The sequence below is a fragment of the Papio anubis genome, chromosome 11, assembly GCF_008728515.1.
Source record: "Papio anubis isolate 15944 chromosome 11, Panubis1.0, whole genome shotgun sequence".
Classification (NCBI taxonomy): Eukaryota; Metazoa; Chordata; class Mammalia; order Primates; family Cercopithecidae; genus Papio; species Papio anubis.
This window is the reverse complement of record NC_044986.1, coordinates 96731698-96744430: the sequence shown is the minus strand read 5'-3', so window position 1 is coordinate 96744430 and position 12733 is coordinate 96731698. Positions and strand designations below refer to the sequence as shown.

General features: G+C 42.8%; 1 protein-coding gene across 19 annotated transcripts in view; it reads right to left on the bottom strand.

The window, feature by feature from the left end:
* Positions 1-12733, bottom strand: part of LOC101023645 (supervillin) — a 275253-nt gene that overhangs the window by 151526 nt on the left and 110994 nt on the right. For 5 of the 19 annotated variants that reach the window (XM_021943139.2, XM_021943140.2, XM_021943141.2 and 2 more), the window contains exon 1: positions 9891-9983. The exons of 9 other annotated variants lie outside the window; for them this stretch is intronic. In XM_021943139.2, coding sequence (XP_021798831.2) covers positions 9891-9906 — 16 coding nt within the window. In that variant the 5' untranslated portion in view covers positions 9907-9983. Of the gene's footprint in view, positions 1-9890; positions 9984-12733 lie in introns of those variants that run through there. 5 more of the 19 variants (XM_021943154.2, XM_021943157.2, XM_021943155.2 and 2 more) reach the window with 2 other exon arrangements.

The following is a 12733-nucleotide window of genomic DNA, read 5'->3' as shown; positions in this document are numbered from 1 at the left end:
ACTCATACCCAGCTCACTAAGTGCCTGAGAGGAATGTCGCCCCCTCCTCCCTCAGTCAAGTATCCTCGTTGGAGCATGATCTACACTTCCGCCATCTACTCGTGCCTTGCCTATATCCCTCTGAATGCAATTCTTGGTTTACTCTTGTTTAGTGAGAAGGAAGCTTGTTCACTATCTTCAGTACACTGCTCCTTCACACTTTCAAAAAATGTCTAAAAGCACTTAAAACTCCCTCTTTGTAGAGGCTTGATCTGTTTTAAACATAAGGACTGGATGCTGGTATGGCCACTGCTCTTGTCTCGAATAGGAACCGCAGTGGGGGTACTGTTCCTGTCTCGAATAGGAACCGCGGTGGGGGTACTGTTCCTGTCTCGAATAGGAACCGCGGTGGGGGTACTGTTCCTGTCTCGAATAGGAACCGAGGTGGGGGTAATGCAGGAATGTGTCAAGTGGTTACTCATCCCCCACTGCTGCCAAGCAGGACGACATGTAATAAGTCTCATTTTAGCTCCGACAGGCGTGTCCCTATAACATATGACAGTTCAAACACCGGCCCTTGTGTAAGATAAAAATCACTTGACATTTTTTAGCATTCTAGAATATTTTGGAGAGGAATCAGGAGCAAACCAATGCCAAAGGTAAAGAAGTCTGAATTCAAGGGGTAGCAAAAGGTAAGGGTAGTTATTGTCAGATGTGGTTAAAAGGCAGGCAGGACCCCAGCTCTGCAGAATCGTGCAGATGAGGCAAAGGAGCATCTCAGAGACAAAGCTGCTACTTACAAGAACTTCTGATCTCAACCAGTCAGAACTCAGAGTGAATCCTTTGAGGTGACTGGAGCCAACTGATTCCCTGAGACCCCCTACCCTTGGGACAGCTTAAAGGCTTAAGACTACAGATGGGTATTATTAGAAAACGGGGCCACACCAGAACCAGCGGGAGAATCTCTCATTCCATGGACTTTACGCTCCAGGAGATACCAAGTGGCCCAGTGGCAGGGTGGGCTTTGGAATGCCGTGGAATCTGTTTGCAATATGTTGGCTCGTTTTTCTCCAGAAATATTCTGCCTGCCCTAGGGGGTAGCTCAGATGTTGGCAGGACTCACCTCCTCAGCTATCTCAGGAAAAAAAAAAATCAATCCTTAGTCCTTTTTCCCATTGCAAGTCATAAGAGAATGTGCTTCCACCCCAGGGTAGCATGTGCCAGCCAGGTGGTGAGGTCATTGGAGCAGGAGTCCCAGGGAACAGGAGGAGCACGGACAGTTACAACCGACTATAGATCCTCAACAGCCAACAGAGAAGCAATAAGACCCCTTGTTCCAGTGATTCTCAGGGAAAATATTTTAGAGCTCCCTGCTCTCTGTTTATCTCCTTTCTAGCTTCTTGTGTATTGGCAGTGGAATGACTGACTATTGCACCATCAGGCAGTGGAATGACTGACCATTCTTTACATCATCCATGATATCAGGGATGGAGTCGGAAGTGAGCTCTTTGGTGGGCTGGGTGGAATTATAGGGGCATCACTTGCACGCTCATAAATGATCTCCCTCCTTGTGAGACTCAGAGTTTGGGGGCAGTGCTGTCCTCCCAGGGTGCTCTGCCAAATATGCTTAAGTTCAACGGATAACTAGTATTTCAAAGAAACAGCTCTGGAGCTCTGTACCCAGAAAACACAAGAGGAGGACATCATGAGTTCTCTCGGATTTTAAATGTGATTTTCTAAGAGAGTTATGTTATGCAGTTAAGAAAAGAAAAACACATAGCAAAGGAAAAAAGATTTCAAAAACTTTCAAAAACGTAGATCCTTAGTAAGTGTGCTTTTCCTAGTCACAAATGTCTAATCTGTACAGGACAATTAGGACAATGTTCACAAAGCCCCATGCTGGTGGGTTCACCCAAGCTCATGGCTGGATGGCCACTGGGCCAAGATGCTATAGAAGGAGGTATGAGGCTGAGCATGGTGGTTCACGCTTGTGATCCCAGCAATTTGGGAGGCCGAGGTGGGCGGATCACAAGGTCAAGGGATTGAGTCCATCCTGGCCAACGTGGTGAAACCCGGTCTCTACTAAAAATACAAAAACTAGCTGGGTGTGGTGGCACGTGCCTGTAGTACTAGTACCAGCTACTTGGGAGGCTGAAGCAGGGGAATTACTTGAATCAGGGAGGCAGAGGTTGCAGTGAGCAGAGATCGTGCGATTGCACTCCAGGCTGGCAACAGAGCGAGACTCCATCTCAAAAAAAAAAAAGAAGGAGGGATGAGGGCCAAATGAGTGATGCTCTGGTACAGTGGAGAGGTTGATAATCCCTACCCTCTGGTTCTGAGTAAATAGGTCTGGGTGGGGAGCAGAAAGCCACATTTTTCAAGAGGTTTATCAAGTATTTTATTTATTTATTTAGAGTGGGGTGTTGCTCTGTTGCTCAAGCTGGAGTGCAGTGGCGCAATCAAGGCTCACTACAACCTTGAACTCCTGTGCTCAAGCAATGCTTCTGCCTCAGCCTTGCAAAGTGCTGGGATTACAAGTGCATATTACCATGCCCAGCTACTTAAAAAAAATTTTTTTTGTAAAGATGGAGGTCTCACTATGTTGCCAGGGCTTGTCTTGAACTGCTGGGCTCAAGTGATCCTCCTGCATAGGCCTCTGAAAGTGCTGGGATTACAGGTGTGGGGCCTGGCCATTTATCAAGCAGTTCTAATGATCATCCAGTTTGGAAAACAATAACCTTGATGAATGATGATCTGTTCCAAACCCATGGTGATATGGCTGTAGTTGAAATATTTTATTTCAGTCAATCCAGAATTTTCCCTGGATGAATAAATATGCAGATACTCACCTATAATTGGACATTATAGCCATTAGAATATTCTCTTCTTTTATGTATTTTTTGAAGGATTGACCTAAGGGTACTAAAATCCAGACAATCACCTTACATATGAATTCCAAAAACCCAGCCAACTCATCAGTAGGAAAGTTTTCCTTTCCCCTTATGGAATGTATGAGACCACTGTGGTCAAGGTTTCCTCCGTGAATCAGCTGCAGAATCATGGCTAAGTCTTAGGCACTGAGCTCAGCCTCCTCAGGAATGGCTCTGGGATGGCCACTAAGGCACTAGGAACAGGAGCTTTCTATTATCACTAATGATACCATGACAGAACCTTTTAAAGCCATTTTTTTTAAAAATTAAAGGATATTAAATCATTTCCCTATGGAAATGGCTCTGGAATGGCCACTAAGGCACTAGGAACAGGAGCTTTCTATTATCACTAATGATACCATGACAGAACCTTTTAAATTAAAGGATATTAAATCATTTCCCTATATTTCATGGAAACCATAGGCTCAAATCATTTACTTTTAACACCAAAGTTACAAAAAGAATTACAATAACATTTTAGTTAAAAAAAAAATCCCTGCAGCATGATCTAGAACCAGAAACACCATTTGACCCAGCAATCCCATTACTGGATACATATGCAAAGGATTATAAATCATTCTACTATAAAGACACATGCACACATATGTTTATTGCAGCACTGTTCACAATAGCAAAGACTTGGAACCAATCCAAATGCCCATCAATGATTGACTGGATAAAGAAAATGTGGCACATACACACCATAGAATACTATGCAGCCCTAAAAAACGATGAGTTCATGTCCTTTGCAGGGACATGGATGAAGTTGGAAACCATCATTCTCAGCAAACTGACACAGAAGCAGAAAACCAAACACCACATGTTCTCACTCCTAAGTGGGAGTTGAACAATGAGAACACATGGACACAGGGAGGGGAACATCACACACTGGGCCTGTCGGAGGGTCGGGGGATAGGGGAGGGATAGCATTAGGAGAAATACCTAATGTAGACGATGGGTTGATGGGTGCAGCAAACCACCATGGCACATGTATACCTATGTAACAAACCTGCATGTTCTGCTCATGTATCCCAGAACTTAAAGTATAAAAAAAAAAATCCTTGCAGCTTATGGCTAAAACAAAATCTACAAATCATCTGGGTCCTAATGAGGATTAATCATCATCATTCAATAAACATGCCCATGTTGCAAGTGGCACTTTTGGTGTTCTACAGGCATAAATCCATTTGATCCTCATAACAACTCTATATGCTATGTACTATTATCATTCCCATTTTACAGATGAGGTAATTGAGGCAGAAGTTAAGTTATCCCCTCATGCTAATACAAGTCATAACAAAAAGTGCTGGAATTTGAACCAACACTAGTAGCTTTAGTGGCCACAGAGAAGGCCCGCAGTCAGCCTCCAGGTTAGCAAAGCTTTTAAGGTAGATGACAGCATCTATTTAAGAAACAGAGCAAACAATTGCTATCTTTTAAAAACCTATCATATCACAATCGAAGGATTGATCTTATTTCATTTGCTTTAGCTTTAATTAAAGACTTTTCTAGATGTTTGCCACCTTGCTTCTTAGCCCTTTAAAGTTATCCTAATTCTCCCAGCTGTTTCTTAACATTCAATGGTGTATTACTATTTAGCATATTTTCCCCACCAATTCACAAAGCAAATGCAACACAGCACTGGATCAAATGACAGATTTGATTTCAATTTTGTTGGCAGTACCTTCTGTGTTTAATTACTCATTGTGTTAAAAGTTAAAGCTGGTTATTCCTCACTTGTCACCTGCAGTATAAAAATGGAACTGTCTAAAACAAAAACACTTAATTACTTTCCTTCTGGAGAAGATTTGAATGAATCAGAACTGTCACAAAGTAAATTTTCACTAGGGAGCTTGACAGATGAAGAAATCAAACAGGCTTTCAGCTCTGTGTACTTTCAGTCTTTCTGCTCATTCAAATATGTGTGTTCCATTCATTAATTTCTTCATTTCACAAATATTTATTGAGCATCTGCTATGTACCAAGCATTGGGCAGTAACGGTTAGAAGTCCTAAATATCAGGCATAATATCAAATTTAAGTACAAAAATGTTTTCCAAATCCTGTTTAGATTTATTTAGAGATATCTGCCTCTTTGAAATATCCTATTTTCAGAATAATTCAGAGTTTGCCATAAACTCCCACACTGACTTCCTTACATTCATTTCAGCCAAGCAAATTTAAACAGAAGGTGATGCTTTTCCTACACGATTTGCAATGACATGACATGATATCCCATATCTAAATAATATGCTTCTAAAGATGACCACATTTAGTTTTTGTTTAAATCTTTATCAATTCAAGGTTATTTCAGCACATAGGTGGGTGGCTTATTAAACCTTTACTATTTGAGAAATTGCATTTCCTTTTTATTTTCCTCCTGGGTTCAAGCAATTCTCATGCCTCAGTCTCCCAAGTAGCTGGGACTACAGGTGTGTGCCACCTTGCCCAACTAATTTTTGTATTTTAGTAGAGGCAGGGTTTTACCATGTTGCACAGGCTGGTCTTGAACTCCTGCGCTCAGACAATATGACCACTTTGGCCTCCCAAAGTGTTAGGATTATAGGCGTGAGCCATCACACCCAGCCTGTATTTCCATTTTTAAAACAAAAACATGTAAACTCGTTCTATAACACTGAAGTTCAGGCAATTATGATATATAAAATACACGCAAGTTAGTCCAAAATCAAATAAAATATACAATTAACTGACATACAAGACAGATTCCAATAAACGAAATGTCACACTGAAAACACAGTAATCTGATATTAGAATTTATTGTACTACACTGATATTTTTTATGTAAAGCATGAAGCAGGGTCTGGAATACACTATCTCAAAATATGCCACTCTGGCATAAGGATTATTCTGAGTTGAAGGCAACTGAGGATCTCTGCCCCCACCTTTTCTGCCTAAAAGCAGGGCATACACTTCCCTTTGTTCAGGTGTCTCCCACTCCTGTACCAGGAAGGGGAAGTGTAACTCTTTTTTATTTTGTTTGAGATGGAGTCTCACTCTGTCACACCTAGGCTGGAGTGCAGTGGCGTGATCTCTGCTCATTTCAACCGCTGCCTCCCAGGTTCAAGTAGTTCTCCTGCCTCAGCCTCCTGGATAGCTGGGACTATCCCAAGGCCCGCGCCATGATGCATGGCTAATTTTTATATTTTTAGTAGAGACAGGGTTTCACCATGTTGGCCAGGCTGGTCTTGAGCTCCTAACCTCAGGTGATCCGCCCACCTCAGCCTCCCAAAGTGCTGGGATTACAGGCATGAGACACCGCACCTGGCTGAAGTACAGCTCTTAACACTGAGTTGGAGATAAGTCTGTACAAACAAATCTCACTAAAATAACCCTTATCTTCCCCTAGTTTCCCCATGTATTTCCCAGTTGCTTCCCCACAATTGATCATCCCTTGAAGCCCAAAGCTCCTTTCTTTTATGAAGAAGGGTATATAAGCTCCCGAGTCTGATCTCTTCTTTGAGTGTTACTTCTTTCCTGCGAACTCCCATGCATATAAATTATTAATAACATTTGTATTCTTTTCTGCTGTGAACCTGACTTTTGTCAGTTACATCTGCAGGCCCCTCGTCACTGCACAAGAGAGGGTAAAGAAAGAGTTTTTTCTTCTCTGACAAGAGCATGGCACTTGTATTTCTAATGTATTTCTCTTGAAAGCAGTAAGTTTTACTTTAAATTTCAGTAGTCAATTCTTTTGCCTGATCCTAAAACAACAGAGTAAAGAATAGAGCCAGAGAAGACCCAAGCAATGTTTTTCCTCTGCCTGGGACCAGGCCCACAGAAAAGCCACGCCTCCACTTCTAGAATATTCCAGGTCCTCAACAGGTGTATACCTGTGTGCACTGCAACAGGTGTGTGCATAATGTTCTTTATGATGCTGTCTGGCTATTTAAACCCAAGTCAATTAGAGAAAAAGCACATTCACATTAAGAAATTCTGTCGGCTGGGTGCGGTGGCTAACACCTGTAATCTCAGCACTTTGGGAGGCTGAGGTGGGTGGATCATGAAGCCGGGAGATAGACCATCCTGGCTAACACAGTGAAACCCTGTCTCTACTAAAAATACAAGAAATTAGCCAGGTGTGATGGTGCGTGCCTGTAGTCCCAGCTACTTGGGAGGCTGAGGCAGGAGAATCGCTTGAACCTGGGAGGCAGAGGTTGTGGTGAGCTGAGATCGTGCCATTGCATTCCAGCCTGGGCAACAAGAGGAAAACTAAACTAAAAAAGAAAGAACGTACGAAAGAAAGGAAGGAAGGAAGGAAGGAAGGAAGGAAGGAAGGAAGGAAGGAAGGAAGGAAGGAAGGAAAAAAGAAAGAAAGAAAACAAAAAGAAATTCTGTCTACTTAACAAGAAAATATCCATCAAGGATATAGATGTAAACTACTTTTTGGAGATTCCTTGGAAGGATCGTTATGAGGGGACAGTGACTGTGAGCCTTCAGAGGACCCTCCAAAATATACAGTCTACTTGTTGCTGGTGGACTCCGAATTTTCAATAGAGATTACACTTTTCTCAAATCAGTTTCAGTGTGGCTCTCTATGGAACAATAGAAATAAGAAAGCTGGCCAATGCAGGCCAAATTTGACAGCAAATGGAGATATCTGATTTAAAAGACAGACGCCTAAAAGAATAGTCCACAGTCTGGCCAAGACATTAAGAGGTTTTCAAGTCCTAAGGTACCAGCTATCATTACATTATCCTGGGCCACATGAAAACATCCTGCAGCCTCCAATCCATGATAAAGTGATGGTGCGAGCACTGCTGTGCAGCGGCGTGCACAGAGACTGTTGTAAGGAGCTCGCTGACACAGGCAGGAGACCACTGTGTAAGGAGCTCGCTGACACAGGCAGGAGAGCACTGTTCTCCTGGGAAGGCGGCCTAATCCCGTCCTCTTGAGGAGGCAGGGTATTTAAATGCATTTGATTTTAGTGAAAGCGCTAGAAAGCGCCAAAAATCCAACAGCTGCACACAGTTCCGATTAGGAACCATGACCTCAACTCGTAATTTTTGGGAAAGGAGGATTTATTGTATTGTTTGTCCAATTCAAGTTTTATTTTATGTCCATAAAGCTGTGGAAAGGAAAACACCATCTTTTCTGACTACAACAGGCTGTTCGCAGCTCTCTGACAATACGCCACCCTGCTGAAAAGAAGAGGCACAGCCTCTGGGGCTTCAGGCAGGATTCTTCTGGATTACTGGTTGCACAAAGCAAAAGTCAAAGCATGTTCAGACCCCCGCCTTCCTAAGCTCTCCTTCTCACACAGACCCACCATGCCTGGCCTAGCCTGGACGCTCTTGACCATCTTCAAAGCCCAAATGCCTTCTTTTGAGTCATGTGTGACGACTATCCAGATACAAGGGTACAAGCAGTCCCCAGAGAATTACTGGGTCTGTTCAGAGGCAATAGGCTCTGCCCCAAACCCTGGACTACTCCTTCCCTTCCTGGTTACAAATAAGTTCTTTCAGCAGATTTTTTTTTTTTTTTTTTTTTTTTGAGGCAGGGTGTCGCCATCGTAGACAGGTCGAGCCATCATGGCTCACAGTAGCCTCCAACTCCTGGACTCCAGGAATTCCCGCCCCCTCAGCCTCCTGGGTAGCTGGGACTACAGGCATAGGCCACTGTAGACAGCTAATTGTCAGCAAACATCTTAACACAGAGCCAGTGTGGCCACCAAGTGCTCCACTGTGGCCACCACGTGCTCCACTGCCCCATACGCAGATAGGAAGGGGATTTGGGGCTAAAAGTGGCAACTCAAGATCCAGGTAGCTTTGTCTCAAGTAGCCCAGTAACAATCAAACCCCTGAATGGAAAGATATTCAAACACAGGACAAACCATGGCCATGGCCAGAGGCGACAGAATTTAAACTGGAAGCCGTGAAAATTCTTTGAATTTCTTAGAGGACTGACAGAAATCATTAAACGCAAAAAAAAAAAAAAAAAAAAAATTGCATTCCCTCGGTCATCCACATTTACATTCTACCAGATACTTTGTTTGCTGAAGAATACACGTTTTAGGAGATTTTCAGTCCCAGAGAAGACATGTTTTCAAATGGATTGTGACTCGCTGTGGATGCCTGCATGAGGAAAACCAGGGATGTGAAGGTCAGGATTTTGTGCAAACTTTAATGACTCTTCTGCCAAAATGATTTTGTTCAGTTAAAACTAAAACTAACCAGACGTATGACAAATATTTACGGTCGGGGTCAAGAGTGTTTACTCTTCAGCAGTTAGTTTTGAAAACAAAAGAGCTTTGACCACAGATGGACTGACGGGAACCAAAGCTGGAATGGAGAGATCCCTGGAAACGTAAGAGTCAAACTCACAGCCCTGCTTTCCAAAGCCCACCACTTCCAGGGGTCGGCCACGAATATAGATGATGAGCTTCGTGGCAATATCTATTTTTAAAGGCCAGCACACACACATACAATATGATATGGTTTCCCTGAGAAAGCCAGAACTGCCAAATAATGACCACATGTCTAATTTTAAATTTGAGTTAACAAACACCGAAGCAGAAGCTGAGGTTTGATTTTAACTTTTGCTCTACTAAAATTAAACTAGATTGTCATGTACTCATTTTCGCCTCATTACAAACTACATTTTAAAAAATATTATGACAAACTACATTTTTAAAAAGACGACTGCAAACTACATTTTTTTAAATGTAGATTTTTTTGGCTGTTACTCGTACATACATGTATGATCCATATATAAACAAAGATAACGGAGAAGAAAAAAATGACCAATTCCAAGAAGAAATAACAGCCTCTTTCCACAAGGTATCATGAGGCCTAGAAAACAGAATTCATGTTTCAAGTTACAATAATTTTTAGAAGTTTCTTTAGTATTAGCAATTAGCAATATTAACAAAGCCATCAGAACTGTGTAAATGGAGACATATTATGTATATACTATGCATGTTTTAAAAATTATCATTGCACACGTTAAAATCAGTCAAACTTACAGATATCCATAGCCATGTTATGTCTTGAAGATGAAAAGGGAGAGAGAAAGAGAATAAGAGAAAAGAGAATATAGGAAGAGATGAAAAGGAAAGAGGAGAGGAAAAGAGAAGGAAAAGGAAGGAAAAGAAAGAGAAGAAAGGAAAAGAGAGGAAGGGAAAGGGGGAGAGAGAGTAAAAGGAAAGAGGTGGGACAGAAAGGAGAGGACTCTCCTTATAGTGTCCCTAAATATTCACCCACCCTCTGACAAACCAAATAAGGGCACGTGGCAACTCAGATAGTCAACTGTGCGGTTATTTTAAAAACATTCATTCAGTGCAACAGCTGAGCTGAATTGTTTTTGATATACAGTCACCTCATCCAATTCAACTTGTGTGTTCATCTACTCTTGATGCTAGGGTTAAGCAGGGGAAGTGAGGTATTATCCCTGCCTTTTGTTTTTATTTTTATTTTCTTGAGACAGAGTCTCGCCCAGGCTGAAATGCAATGGCACGATCTCAGCTCACTACAACCTCCGCCTCCTGGGTTCAAACGATCCTCCTGCCTCAGCCTCCTGAGTAGCTGGGATTACAGGCGCCCACGACCACGCCCAGCTATTTTTTGTATTTTTAGTAGAGATGGGGCTTCACCACGTTGGCAAGGCTGGTCTCAAACTCCTGACCTTGTGATGCACCCACCTCGGCCTCCCAAAGTGCTGGGATTACAGGTGTGAGCCACCGTGCCCAGCCTATCCCTGACTTTTTAAATAAACTTTTCAAATTTGATTTTTTATTCTTAAAAAAATTTTTTTTTGGGTAGAGATGGGGTCTCACTATATTTCCCAGGCTGGTCTTGAACTCTTGGCCTCAAGCAATCCTCCCATCTTGGCCTCCCAAAGTGCTGGGATTACAGGTGCATGCCCCACCCATCCTTGCCTTTGTATTCTGTGTATTTAATAATACATCACTACCTCCATATAAGAATCAGGTAAATCTTGTTGCACTTCTGAAAAATCACTCGAACTGTAGTTAAAAAGAAATGCAATGGAGAATGATCTCACTTGCCTATGGTATTCTGTACCCAATGACACTGGCACGTTCTGTGAGCCTGCTCTGAGCTAGGAAAGTGCTGCGAGAGGGTGAAGGCAGGAACGCTTAATCCCAAGGCGAATTTCCCAACCAAGGAAGCAAGTTCCCTGAGGCTGGAGAGCTTGGTGTGCTGGCAGGGAGGACGTTGCAGAGCAGATGGAGGAGAACACAGATGTGAAGGCAGAGTGGGGGGCCCACTGTGCTTGGGAAACTGGGGTTACCCCACAGCAGGCCGAGCCCAAGGTGCAGAGGGAACCATGACTCTCATGAGAGCATAAACAAAGATAACAGAGCAGAAAAGATGACCAGATCCCTCTAACAAAAAATAACAGCCTCTTTCCACAAAGTACAATCATGTTTAAAAATCACATTCCAGGTTCACCAGGTTTTCAAGCGACCTCACAAAACCACATGGGCTGTGGGCCCACGGCAGGAAGTGGTCCATGAACTGGGGGTCTGGCCTCATCAGCCAGTCTGGCCCCTTCTTGATCCTAAGACACCCTTGGGTCCCGCATTTCCTACATAGCCCAAGAGTTCTCATCCTCTTCTGTTGTGGGCTCATTTTAATAATAAGAGTTTATGAGGAAAATCTAAATACATGCGCACATGCACACACACAAACACACATACACAATCACACACACAAATATGCATACATACAGAAACACGCACAAGCACACATACACAGAGACACACACAAACATCAGAGGCTTGGGAGCAGCAAAGAACCTTGGAAACACTGAAGGTCAATCTCTTGTTTTTCAGGTGAGGAAACTCCCTGGGAATCTACGTGACTTGTACAGGTGACAAGCGCACCGTCTGTTCTTATGATCATCCTGCCCGACTCCACACACATTCTACACCGTCAGATGATTATGAGTTGCAGACATTTGGGAGGTAAATGCATGATATCCTTAGCAGCCACAGCAGGTACTCCAAAATCATCGGAAGGAATGAATAAATGATGAGCCTTTGGCACGGTTCGCTGGGTAATCACAAGATCTCACACAGGCCATCAACACTGAAAGGTCTAATGCACATCACAGCCCTGGTTCCCAGAGGACAACTTTAGTTTCTATCCGTACGTTTAAACACGTCAAAAGCAAAAACAAACAAAACGCTAATTTAAACTAATTTCTCACAGAACCCCACGACCTTAAACCAAAACACAATTTTAGGAAAGAACAACCAAGCAGCCAAAGGACACACTGTCAACAGAGACTGCAATCCCCCTAGTTCCCCAAACCACTCTGTCCTGGAATTCAAAGCACCTCCATGCAAACCGCTCCCTAAGAGAGCTGCCTTGTGAAGTGAGCTTGGAGCATTCGACTCGAGGGTTATTAGTGATGCTGAGACTGCACTGCATGGATCTTCAGATCCATAATTCAAAATGCGGAAATCAACATTTTATGTTTTTGGGACACAAAGAACCTACAAAACCGTATTCAGTGTGTGTGAGAGAGTGTGTGTGTGCGCGCACACTTGCACTGGGTGTGTGTCTATGTGAAAGAAATAAGGAATCCCCAGAAAATTTGTCCCTAATACAATAAGCTTCCATTTCTTTTGAAAAACACAGTATTTTCGATTTTTCTTCTGCTATCCAGGTATGACAAATTACACGGATAGGTCAATAGGCAATGCAAGGCAGTTTTTCAATTCCTATCAGCAGATGCAAAGTGCAAATCCACTTCCTCTCGTCCTGTGCTGTCCAACAAAAGGGGCCACTGCAATTCTGACTAATTAACATGAAGTCAAGGTTAAGGTCTAATTTCTCAGTG